We start from the raw sequence: 13,799 nt of genomic DNA, 5'->3' as shown, positions 1-13,799 counted from the left end.
ATATTCAGTGGCTCACCGATATGCATCCGCGCTTTAAAAAATATCAGTACGCAAAACATTATTAGCTGTTGCTCGCTAACATACTGTATGAGGTTACCTTTGTAAGCTTCATTTTACTCTTTACGATCGCATGTAACGCTACGTTGTTAGGCTAATGAAATTTACTGTTTCTTACCTAGTATAAACTTTTATGTTTTAAATTTATTCTTCTTTAAACCATGTTCTTTTTTTGTTTTTTTGTTTTTGTCTCTCAAAGTTTTCTATGGGACAGTGTGTGATAACCAATGCTTGTTTATTTCACTCTGACGCTTTTCTGGTGCGCAAGTGTATTTCGAAGCTTAACCTGATTGTTTCTTGGTTTGGATTACTCCTGCCAGCTTGTCATAATTACTTTCGAATGTATGTGTTCTTATTAAGCGATTAGTATGCTACTCTTTTTATAATTGCCCTTTCTTTATCTGACAAATCGCTTCATCTGTCCCCTCCCACCCTGTGTGGCGCCCTTATCTGACGGAATCGAGGAGTATCTTTGAAGGACCTTTAAATAAAGCGAAATGTCTTAGGCACTGCAGTGTAATAACACGTTACAGCGGTGAAAAGCGATACTGGATAATGGTAATAAATCTGCCTAAGGTAAGAATAGTTCCACAATTAACTTTCGTACTGAGGTGATCTGTTTGCACTGCATTGAGCTATCGGATGCACGTAATTATTACTCAAGAAATTTAATGGCTCTAGCACGTGCGCACTTTCAACGGCCATTGAAATCGACGACTACTGGGAGCGGCGAGTTATATTCGCGCTCAAGAGTAATTCAATCTCGCGGATTTCGATTATCATTGGTCTCAGTGGTCGTGCGAGTCTGAGACTGGTATAGGTGCCTGATACAAACGAATATACAAGTTCAAATAAAACTACCGTCATAATCTGAATAATTATCAGGTGAATAACTCTAAGAAATTTCATACTCGTCAAGCAGCTCATTTAGACCATGTGCTTGTTTCTTTCACCTTCCCTTGTCGCTCGAGTCGACGTCGGGGAGATTTTTCTAACAACCGCGAGCGAGCTCTTTTCCCACAGTACGCTGTTCTCATTAGAGCTTATGGCTGATAAATTCAGTACCTCTATACGGAACTATACAGTACCCCCGTGTTTTTTCGTTAGGTTCTTCACAGAAGCACGTTGCGTTGTTAAGCGCAGCTATCTTATATTAGATAAACGTATGTCCTGTAGAAAGCGCATGCTGTAATGCATATGTACTACGACATGCAGTATATATAGGTTACAACAGTGAAGGTAATTAATTAATTAATTAACCCATTTATTTATTTATTTATTTATTTATTTATTTATTTATTTATTTATTTATTTATTTATTTATTTATTTATTTACGATGTTTATAGTCTCAAAGCAGTTTCTTTGTTGCGAGAGGCGCCATAGTAAAGTGCTACGCGTTAGTTTTCTTCGGACCGGTTATTTCTTTAACTTGCACCTAAAGCACAGTACATAAGAGCACTTTGCATTACGCCCCCCAATTTACCATGGCCGCCGCGGCCGGAAGTTGAACCCACGACCTTGTGCCCCGATAGGAGAACACCATGGCGATTGATTTAGTCGGGTACAGTGTAATAAACGTTAAAAGGGTTGATCTTGATCAGCAAATTTAGCTAGCCGTTTAGATCTATAGAATTACGGTAGATTACAAGCACATACTAAATCCTTTTAGCCTACCTTTGAGGTTCTTGCCCACATTTTCTTTAAAGCGCAACGCGCCTCGCGCTTTGAACTGATCGGACCCCGGCTCGAAGTGGTGCCACCTTCGATAAACTGAACTGGCTGAACGGCCCCAATCTAATTAAACATCCTCACAGCAGACCCGGAGGTTCAAGTTCATTACACCCCGCGCAGTGAATAGTTTGTGCGGGCTGCCGAAGTGCATGGGGCGCACGCATGTCGATACGAAAGCCTTCGCTGCGCAAATGCACTGCTGCCATCTATCGGGAGTTTCGACATTGGTGCGACTGCTACAACTTTCCGCGTCTGGATCGCGATGGCGCCACCGCCAAAGGAGGCCACGAATTTTCTTCGTTCCCAGCCGAATCGACCTTTTGGTAGAGATGGGAGAGCTCAGAAAAAGCAGAAAATATGAAGGAAAATTCTGTTTTTTTTTCCTCGTTCTTTTCTGACGGCATTAAACCTGTAAAAACAATGTGCCCAAATTTACTCAATAAAATGCAGCGCAATGATCTGCATCATGCGAAAGTTAGGTCGGTATCACTTTGTGATGATTCAGGTGACATAGTTTCATCAAGGTTCTGTAACATTTTTGATGTTGGTGGCATGCTGTATCTGAATTGTTGGTTGGTGTGAGAGGCAAGTTCGACTTGCGTCACTTGTCGGAGTACACATGATTCGACTTTTACGGATGAAAAGCGACAGTCATGGTCGGGGCCCCATTCACAATGATCCAAAAAATATGGTTTTGAAAGCGTTGCGAGGTCCTTTGCCTTGTCAGATGCTTTTCGTCGTCATATACCTTGGCACGCTTCTAACAGCGCCTGCGTAAGTAGCTTTTTTTATACGTACGTTAAGCAACCATATATGATGGTTGCGTTTGCTCTTTATGGACCTCGTTTATTACGCAGTCATATGTGTCTTGTCTATGGGGTATCACATAACCCCAAGAAACTTTTACAACGTGAGGCAGGTCAGATAATAATGCATCAGACAGCTGAGAAAGCGTGTTCAACGAGGAAAATAATAGACACGGGAAACATTAAAAATATATATATCCTGGCCAATCATGAACAGGAATAACGCATCAGTTGTAGATGATTATCAGCTATTCTGTTTAATTGTTGCCACACATCACGTTTACTAAAACGAACAAGAGTATGCGAGCAGCAAGGCTCGTCAGAATATTTCGGTACCGTTCGTACTGCGCCGTTTCGTACTGTCAGCTTTTTTTCGGTGTAAGTTGCATACATCAGGCGAAAATGTTGAATAATTGATTATTTGATTAATTGAATATTTGATTAATTGGTTTCTTGATTGATTGATTGTCGCACAGTTTCAGTTTCATCTGGGCATAGTAAAAGTTTTGGTTGCTCCTTTCGTAAAGGCTACCACTGACGGAATTGTGTATGCTTAGCCGCAGTACCACTATGAGTGAGACAGAGCACGCTTCTAAGGCAAGAAGTGCAAGCTTGGATGTTTCGTGTGCTTTTTGGGCGCTGCCCACTATGTGACGTTTATATAATAATAATAATAATAATAATAATAATAATAATAATAATAATAATAATAATAATAATAATAATAATAATAATAATAATAATAATAATAATAATAATAATAATAATAATAATAATAATAATAATAATAATAATGTTTATTGCCACCCATAAATGCAAAAACAACACAAATAGGGCGATCTAAGCCTCCGTTGGTTTGTAGGAACGTGCCTAAGAACATGATAGATGTGGTGAATGAAATACTAACATCGATGAGACATCGAGAACAAAGAAAAACAAAACCAATGATGAAAAGAAACAGAAAAGGAGCGCAAGCTAACATTTGGTTATTCTACTTAAAAAAAGAATCTATCTATCTATCTATCTATCTATCTATCTATCTATCTATCTATCTATCTATCTATCTATCTATCTATCTATCTATCTATCTATCTATCTATCTATCTATCTATCTATCTATCTATCTATCTATCTATCTATCTATCTATCTATCTATCTATCTATCTATCTATCTATCTATCAATCTATCTATCTATCTATCTATCAATCTATCTATCAATCTATCAATCTATCTATCTATCAATCTATCTATCTATCTATCTATCTATCTATCTATCTATCTATCTATCTATCTATCTATCTATCTATCTATCTAATCTTTATTTCTTGCTTTCGTTCTTCCTTCCTTTGTTTCTTTGTCGTTTTTTAATTTCTTGTTATCGTGATAAGAACACCATTTTTATGCTTAAGGAGATCATCCGAACTGCTATTTGTTCTGCCTTCTTTTATTATCTTTTTCGTTTTCTTCTTTTCGTCACCTGAGAAATCTTGTTTTTTTTTCGCAAACGCTTCCCTGCAATACCTCGAGAAAGAAATGAATGAGAATTTAAATTTGTTGGCTGCAATTAAACAAGCTGCAAATAAATGTTAACAAAACGAAATGTATCATATTCAAACAAGCAAACAAAAAATTGCTTAGTAACATAACTGTTTTATTTCAAAGGAAGTGTATAGAACAAGTAAAAACACAAAAATTCCTGGGGGTCTGGTTTCAAAATAACCTTTTTTGGGACCCTCATCTCAATACCCTAACCAATGAGCTTAGTAAAGTAGTAGGTTGGATTTAAATGATTAATCCTCTTGTTCCATTATGGCTAAAGAAAGCAATGTACTATAGCCTTCTTTACTCTAAGCTTACTGTATATTAATTTGGGGAACAAGGACTGCAAAAAATTATGAAAAAATGATACTTTTACAAAAAAGGGTAATATGAATGTTTGAAAGCTATCATGGTAGGCCGCGAGATTTACCGACAGGCAACTTATTTGTTTGACAAGCACTCATTTCTCCGAGCCAGCCAGGTATACCAATCTAGATTGCTTTTACACAAAAAGAGCACCAGACTTCACATCGTTAGCACGCCATACTTCTCCATTACGTTACCCATTGCGCAAACAAACGAGAACAACAACATTCACCCGCACAAATTATGGACGTCAAGACCTATACTATCAAATACGCCGAGTATTGAATATTGCTGAGCCGGAAATTGACTTTTATGAGCCCCAATATAAACAGTATATGAAAACGTTTTTGTTGAATCATGTCATTTCGTACAAATAAATATGCTCCCTGTACTGCAAACTTGGTACAACAAAAAAAAGTGATTTTGATATATGTTTTGGTTTGTGTTGCCTTTCAACTTTGCCAGATGTATAATTCATTTGAATGATTTTTATCATGCGAGGTTCATGAAGACGTATGCCGCAAAATGTGCGTACAATGCATGTATGGAATGGGAAATGTACCTGTATGCCGAACGTCAACAGGAGCAAGAGCCTCTGTCAGGCCGCATGACCTTTAGCTCTTGCTCCTCTTTCTTGTACAAGAAAGAAATAAACTGAATTGAACTGAATTGATTGAATTAACCAACACGTAGTCATTACACCCACACGAAGTAGCGGGACCACTCGACACAGCCTTTCTTGCACCCGTAACAGCAGCCTGGTGTTTCACTTTGTTTCTGCACGGTGGAACCTCATCGGATCAGGTGAGCAAGTCGAGACATAGCTCGCGCCGCAAACGAAGCGAAAGAGCAGGTTCCGTCTCAGGTTTTTTTTACCGCTCGCGGATCACGTTCTCATATTCCGAATACGCTCGTATTCTTCAAGGCGGCGAGGACTTTCCGTTACTATCGACGAAGTCGAATACATTCGACCGATATTCCGGGCTTCTTACGTCCCTCTGAACCCTCTCGTAAGCCTATCGGTGTCTTTGATGTTAGAGCATGAAAATACAGCGCGTAATAGCAAACGTCGTCGTTTCTTCTGGGTATCCGATTGTCTTCACGAGCTCGTCTCACGCAAAGCAGCCGCTGGGTTTCCGCGAATCCTAATGTGCAAGCGCAGCGTTCGTCTGCTTTTGCGAGCGCTAGAAAATTTTACGTGCCCCAGTGTATGACCCCAGGTATAGGAGAAATGGTACTTAGATAACCTAGCCATGAACGAGAACCACAGGGGAATAAAGAAAATGTACGCGCAAGTCCTTCATCTCTTATTATGGCATGTTATATTCTCATTTTATTGATGCTGGTGGGTCCTCACAAACTGATGTACAGGTCTCTTGCAGCGGAATCTACATTAAATCGATCTTCTTCTACAGTGTTCTCGCAGGCTACTGATCATCACGAGATACAGACCATAATCTTATCGTTAAAAGACGATATTGCTTCTGGTGCAGATGACATAAAAGTAACGCCGCTGAAAGCCGTCGGTGAAGTTGTAAGCCTGCCTCTTGCACATATCTGTAATTTATTTATTTCTAACGGTGCGTTTCCAGATAAAATGAAGCTAGCCCGAGCGACTGTTATTAAACCACAGTATGTTGTAAATAAAAAAAAAATAAAAAAAAGTGGCTCAGTTAACGATATCAATAACTACAGGCTCCGTATTTTCTGTCTTTGCGAAAATTGCTGAAGATGTTATTAACAAAAGACTTCACGGGTTTTTAAACGGGTATAAAATAATAGCACAAGAGCAATATGGTTTCTGCAATAGCAAATATTCAGAAACCGCTGTACTTGAAACAAAAGAACAAATCCTTGACAACTTTGAAAAGCGAATGCTATAGAACTCTAGGTATCTTTCTCGATTTTAGGAATGCCTTCGATTGCGTGCAACATTACAGTTCTCTTCGAAAAGCTACCTGTTTATGGAATCCGTGATGTCGCATTATCTTGAATAAAAAGCTAGCTTACCTCAAGAACCCAGTACACAATAATAAATGGAGTTAGCTCCAAAATTCAGTATATGAAATACGGGGTGCCGCAAGGACCCATCTTAGGGCCTGTTTCATTTTTTACTGGACGTTAATTATATTGCAAATATTCAAGGCTGTTCCGATATTGTACGCGGATGATACTAAAGTCTTCTTCTCTGGAAGAGAAACACAAAATCATTTTGACCAAGCGAACATCTGGATACAGCGACTAAGTTTGTGGCTGAATGCAAATAAACTGGAATTAAACATTAATGAAAGTAAGCATTTAGTATTTAGGTTGAAAGGAAAAATAATTAACCCATCCCCAACTACAAGGGCAATTTCAAAAAGTCAACATCGAACAGGCACCAAAGGCGAGATCTTTAGGAATTATATTCCACGAGAATCTGTATTAGTCACCGCCACGTAGATGTTCTCAGAAGCAACACTGCTCGTGCAGTAGGCGCGCTGAACAGGTTGCGATATTTGCTACCGATAGATGTGAAGCAGATATTTATGATGCGCTTATATACATTCTCGATTAGCTTATTGCCCTTTCTGGTTTGGTTGACAACTACACAATCTAACATCAAACTTAAGATCCCTTCAAACACTTCAAAACCGTGCACGTCGCGCAATAGGAAACTTAGAACGTTCCGATACCACTCAACCATACTCTAGCAAACATAAAATACTAACAGCATCAAAATTTCACACTTATAAATTATTCCTCGTAATTTCGCGGCAATTCTTGGCAGACAAATGTTCCTTCCAAAGCAAATACCGATGGTAAAACGGCAGGCTATAACTTCAGAAAAAGTCTGATAGTAAAACCACGTTGCTGAACAAAATACGGAGATCGAAAACTGGCAGTGCAACTTCCTAACCTTCTAAACAACTACCCCTTAGTATTGGACCTCCTAAATTCTGGAATTTCAACGCAAAGTTCCAAGAAGAAGGTAAAAGAATTGTTACAACCAGAAGACTAATACTAATGTTAAACTAGAAGTATTAAATAGTTTGTATATGTTTTTGTTTTGTGTTTCAAGTGCTTATATAAGATTAGGATTTTTTCTGTCTTTTTTCGCGGACTTGCGTGTTGAACTGTTTAAAAATAAGTGTACCAGTTTAATTTCGTGTGTGCCCTCTTAAACGTGTGCCATTTTTGCTATCCTGCGGGTGGCACGGCCTAGTCACGCAAATGTTTGCTTTTAGCCATGTCCCCAGAGGAAATTTCAATAATGTCTTAAATAAATCAAGAAAGAAAGAAAGAAAGAAAGAAAGAAAGAAAGAAAGAAAGAAAGAAAGAAAGAAAGAAAGAAAGAAAGAAAGAAAGAAAGAAAGAAAGAAAGAAAGAAAGAAAATGCATAATGAGATTTTAAAAAAAACTCACCAGCAAGTAAACGTGACATTCAGTACAAAAGGCTTCTGTACAATGGTTCAGCTTATTGAGGGAGAGATAAAGAAAAGAACAGAGAGAACAAGTAAATAAACGTTATGCAAACGCAAAAGTTGATAGTTATACGCGCTTAGAAATTGCCGAGGCAAAAATTAAATAAAAAAAGAAGCTCGCCATGAGGGACGCTGTAGACACATATTAAGTTAGGCTGTACTATTAAATTACGCTTCGGCAGCAGCAAACCGGCCACTTGTTTTTGTCAGAAGAGGCTTGGGGATCACGAGAAGACGCAAAAACGAAAGACTCGCTGCCCAACGCCGCCTTGAGGTACGCGCACGATCTCACCATCACGTCACTGGTTCTGACAGCGATTACTCGGTTGTAGTAGAAGCACTAGACTCGGGTTTTAACGAAACCGAAGACTCAACATAGGAAGTTGGGAAAGAGAGAGAGAATAAACTTTATTGAATCAGTTTTCTGAGAGTTTTCGTGCTTAGCGAGAGCTAAAACGTCAGCTTTTTCTAAATGAATAAAAATTGAATTTTGAAAGATTACCCTAAACTGATTTAGTGTTCATCTGAGGAGAGGCAAATACGGGGAGGTTAGCTATTGTATCAACTGGCTGGCTATTCTGTGCTTGTGTAAGGGTGTAAGAGGAGATAAAGGTTATAGGAGGAGATGCAATCTAACATTTTTTTTTTAATTGGCTGACGGTTTAGCTCTGGGGAAGCACGAATTGTTGTGTGCTAGCACCGTTAGCGCTAGTTTTGCATAGTTTTGTCTTGCGTTATCATGGGCACGTGCCACTCGGTCTGTGCTAGTCTGAAATGAACCTCTTTGACGCCAACTTTGGTGATTGGGTACCTGCCAGTAGGTTTGCGCCGCTCGTCAATGAACGTATTTGACCAAGCGCGCGGCATACTCTTCGGCACTCTCGTTCCCCCGTCGAGTCCTCCATAGCTTGAACGTTTGAGTTCACGTGGCGTCGTCGCTGTTCGGGAGTTTCGTTAGGCCACGCGTTTCTCGTGACCTCTGAATCAACGTCTAGACGGCGTTCGCTCTGTTCAGGAGTTTCATTTGCACGTTCACGACATTTTCTCAACCCGTCTGACTTCCAACTCTTCTCTCGTTTCGCTGCAATGTCAGGATCAGTGGGCGCACGCTCACGTTGTCGTTTCACCCGCAGTTGTGCGCTTTAAAAAATGATGATGTTCTTGAAGGCATATATTTGTTGCACTGAGGATATCTAGGTACAGTTCATTGTTTCACTGCGGAACATACCATTCTGGAGGGTAAGCCAAAAAATGGGCACATATCCAGTGGTACATACCCAATTCCCAAATTGTAGAAAATCAAGTTACTCCTAGCCACCGAATATAATGCGCTATTTCATTAGCAGGTCTGCGCGCTTTAGAGACGCCTATGAGTCGGGATGATGTGTTGAGGTTTTATGTGGTAATTTTCTTTTTATTACGCAAAAAAGAGGTGCGCTTAGTCGCACTACTTTGGCGGTCGGTATGCAAGGTTTACGTAAGCCCACTCGTTTAAATTTATTAAAATCTGAGGTTGTACGTGACAACAAGACCACGATCTGATTACAACCCATGATGGAATAGAAATAATAAACTACCCGCCGTGGTTGCTCAGTGGCTATGGTGTTGGGCTGCTGAGCACGAGGCCGCGGGATCGAATCCCGGCCACGGCGGCCGCATTTCGATGGGGGCGAAATGCGAAAACACCCGTGTACTTAGATTTAGGTGCACGTTAAAGAACCCCAGGTGGTCCAAATTTCCGGAGTCCCCCACTACGGCGTGCCTCATAATCAGAATTGGTTTTGGCACGTAAAACCCCATAATTTAGAAATAATAAACTGATTGATTGATTTATTGATTGATTTCTACCTCAGAAGCTAGAATCCCGCAGCTCATAGAAATCATGCGTCGTCATTTTGCACGGCGCATGCACTCGAGCGCTGTTCTGTAGGTTCTGGAACTATCCGCTAAGAAGTATTTACTGTACCACTAGCGTCGTAAAATAAGGCGAGCGATGAGGTTCTGGATGAGAAAAAAAAAAGGAGCCTTAACTCCAAGCAAGCGAGCCTTACGGATTCGATCACTCGAGAATACCGCTGTTTCTTCAATGTGGGGCTGTGTGGGACTACGCGTCGCCAATACGGTCTGCATGTTTCGGCCATACCAGGAAAGCGAAGCAGAATGAACGTCAGCGACAATGTTGTCACTGCAACAGCATGTCTGCACCTGTTACGATTTTTTTTTTCAGGTGGGACATCAACAACGGAAACCAGGGCGGGTTATTCTAACCGCGCGTGTATGTTCTCTGTCAGCCGTTTTTTGACAAGACGACACGAGTAATGCGTCAGACATGACGCGTTACGAGCGAAAGGCACCGAACACCCCGAACGTTAAACGAAAGAAAGAAAGAAAGAAAGAAAGAAAGAAGAAAGAAAGAAAGAAAGAAAGAAGAAAGAAAGAAAGAAAGAAAGAAAGAAAGAAAGAAAGAAAGAAAGAAAGAAAGAAAGAAAGAAAGAAAGAAAGAAAGAACTTGGGGAAAAAGCTCGAACTTGCCTCAGGCGCAGAAACGAAACTCGGGCAGGAAGTTTCCAACGAACGCGATGTAAAAACCGCGCGTGCGTGTGTGTACGCGAGTGTGTTTTTCTGTGCCTTTGGTGGCATTCGCGTTCGCCAAAAAGGCTTTGAACCACCGGCGGCAAATATTGTTGCGTTAGACGGTCTTCCGTCAAGCAAGCGTTCTCTGGTTCGCGCGCTAAAAGAAGCGAACGCCCGCCCAACCCTTCGGGGCGCGGCAGCTGCGAGGAGAATTGAGAGAGAGAGAGAGAGATCGGCCGGCGCTTCAACGTGGCTTCGCTGTTTTGACAGATGCGAGGCAAGAGTGTTTACGTCTGCGCCTCGTTTCATATCCTCTCCCCACTCCCGCTGGTTCGAGGTTGGTTGTGTCTTCTTCTTCTTCACAAGCAGCACGAGGCGAAGACGGAGCCCTGACGCCGCCCCGGGAAAGTGCGCCCGTGAAAGAAGTTGAATTCTATTGCTTAACTTTTTTTTTATATTTTTTTCTTTATTCCGTTCCTCCGTTTAGTTCTGTTTTCTCTCGTCGTGTTCGCCTCTTTGAGCATCGTGGTCGGTTCCCAGCTGAACCGCGCCGAGAGGGGCGGTCGGCCGGAATGTTGCGAAATCCTTCGCATCTTCAGCGGTACGCTGCGTCTCCCTCGACCCCGGCGCGGCAGTCGCGTCAGCGGAGCACCTTGTTAGTTTAGTATAGCACTCGTGTTCGGCTCTTCTGACGTCTGTTCTTAGCGCTAATTCACCGCAACAATTATGCAACACTAACTAGCCGAACAGTTAGACCTCCTGTGGTTTATTCGCCACGGCGTTCTGTGAGTGAACGCGGCGGTATAGGGGACTTGGCCGCTAGACGATTGAGTATAGTCAAACGGATAGCTGGTGAAATGGTGAGGGATAGCTTGTGAAATGCAATGCGCAGTAAGCCTCAGACTGTTTCGAGTGGTGCTTGTTGGAGTGAACATTGGCAGGTACTAGCAAGCAATCCCCTTTCGAGAAGCAAAAGAAATACGCGAATTGTATTTGTTTGTGGAAGTAGCGCCTCCCGGTGGCGAAAGGAAAAGACTCGGTTTTCATTCCTCCTCTTACCTATGCGGATAATATAGCCACTGGTTTCTACTAAAAACAACCCTTTAGCTTCTTACTGCTGGATTCGTTCGACTTTTCTGAAATTTATACTTAGGGTACCTCATTAACCGGTATCAGGCGATTCCTTTGCGAAAACAAGAGGACGTCAGCACCATCCAGTAAACATAAAAATATGCCGAGCGCTATCTCTCCTCTCCAGTGCTCGTTTACTTTTGGCGAGTGGTGATTTTTTTCTGAATGAAACTTAAAATGTGTAATGTATGCCAATTAAAATTAATATGGTTCTGCTGCCTGCCAGGCCTTGTCGCGCTCAAGCCATATGTGACTTTGCCAGGCCTTATTTTTACATTGTTTCCTGTGACTTTGTGCACTAGTATTATTTTTTTACGCAATCGAAATAAATAATAAAAAAATCACCAGCCCTTTCCCTGTCGAGAAAATGGGGGTTAGTGAAGCTTGTCGTGGGTGTATGTGACCTTCGTGGTGATTTTCTCTCTCTCTCTCTCTCTCTCTCTCTCTCTATATATATATATATATATATATATATATATATATATATATATATATATATATCTTACGCTTTCTCTCTTTTTATCTCTTTTTCTTTCTCTTTCTCTGTCTTTCTTTCTTTCTCACTCTTTCTTTCTCTCTTTCTTGCTCTGTATTTCTCTCTTTCTTCCTTTCTCTCTTTCTCTTTCTTTTTTGTCCCTGGTATGTGCAATTAAGCTTGGACCTTTTCTGCACTATCGTCAGGATCGGCCCACTTTTCAGCGTGACACCGCCGCCGCCACCGTGCACCACCGCCGACACTTGTGAGCCTATAAAGCTTCGCGTTAAAATAGTAATCAGCCTGAAACAAAGACGGTCGCTGCATTTGACCGCGGAGCCACGCAGGGCGATAAAACATGCTGGGCATTCTGCGCGCCTCGCTCAATACGCCGGCGACGAGGAAGAAGAACCACCAGAGAGCGCGTGAATTTAGAGCGCGTTCGTTGGCTCGACGGCATTCGCGAGAGTTCTAAGCAGCACCTAGCGACACGTCATCGTCTCCCGAGCCCACCGAGGCGGACAGCAGGGTACAGCTGCCGATTCTACTCAGACCACCGTGTGCTAGCGCAGCGGCCTACCGCGGAGCTCGAAGTCATGAACCGTGAACAGGGAGACATCGGGGAGAGCCCTTATTACCAGCCTGCAGCCATCGGGTGATGCTCCAACCGCCCCGAAAGCGCCAATGCCCGCACCGCGGAAGCAGAACTACTCGTCTCACAAGAACGAAGACTTTGACATGGAGACCCTTGATTCCAGCCCGCAGTCTTCGGGTGATGCTCCAACCGCCCCGCGAGCGCCAACGCCCGCACCGCGTAAGCACTACTCGTCTCAGTTGAAGGAGGACTTTGACGTTCGGCGTGCCGTCATGACCTGGTTCAGTCAACAGCTCAGCCAGGCGCAGCCGTGGCAGCATTTCGCGGACGCCGCGAAATTTTCCGTTCCAAAGGCAGCCCAGGTGGTCGCAGACCGGATCCGATTGAACGTGGGTCACTTCCGCTGCAACTACGGCGTCATTTTCTTGGTCATCCTGGTGTGCTGCGTCATGTCCAGCTTGGAACTTGTGGGGAGCGTCGTGCTGGTAGCTGGAGTGTGCGTCGCGCTGAAGCTGAATGAGGACGTCGAGACCGTGGCCGTGTGGGGAACGAGGCTCGAGCTCGACAAGAACCAGAGGCTGGCCGCGGCGGCATTGGTGGCCCTGCCGCTTCTGTGTGCCGCAGACATCTGGTCGGCCGTGGTGTGGTCCGCCGGGGCCACCGTGGTGATCGGCGCGGCACATGCCACTCTGCATGCCGGGCCCTGCTCCCCCGGCAAGTTCGTCAAAACGCTGCCCGACATACCAGAGGAAGGTGATAACATCAACAATCTCTGAGTGAATGCAGCTGTCTTTTGTGTTCAAGACATTTTGTTTGTGTCGTTTTTTTTTCTCTTTTTGTTGAAGAATTAAAATAAAGGCATGCAGACCCACTCAATCGTTGTCATTACGTGTAGAAAATTAGGTTCTTCAGGAACGTCCCGCCCTGCAGGAAGGTGACGTTCTCGAAAACGAAGAAGGCGCGGACACCAGCCCTATTCAGGGGACAGGTATTGAACAGGCTTGAGCCAATCATGGCGGCTGCTGGCACGATCGCGCTTTGCAGGATCAGCCTAAAATT

General features: G+C 42.7%; 1 protein-coding gene across 1 annotated transcript; it reads left to right on the top strand.

Moving 5' to 3' along the window:
* Positions 1 to 12,829: 12,829 nt before the first annotated feature.
* LOC119462017 (prenylated Rab acceptor protein 1) lies at positions 12,830 to 13,516 on the top strand. Its single transcript, XM_037723374.1, has one exon. It carries the CDS (start codon positions 12,830 to 12,832, stop codon positions 13,514 to 13,516), a length of 687 nt encoding a protein of 228 aa, XP_037579302.1.
* The last annotated feature ends 283 nt before the right edge of the window (positions 13,517 to 13,799 follow it).

The sequence above is a fragment of the Dermacentor silvarum genome, chromosome 8 (assembly GCF_013339745.2).
Source record: "Dermacentor silvarum isolate Dsil-2018 chromosome 8, BIME_Dsil_1.4, whole genome shotgun sequence".
Classification (NCBI taxonomy): domain Eukaryota; kingdom Metazoa; phylum Arthropoda; class Arachnida; order Ixodida; family Ixodidae; genus Dermacentor; species Dermacentor silvarum.
Note: the sequence above shows the minus strand (reverse complement) of the source record. Positions and strands in the feature narration are given on the sequence as shown.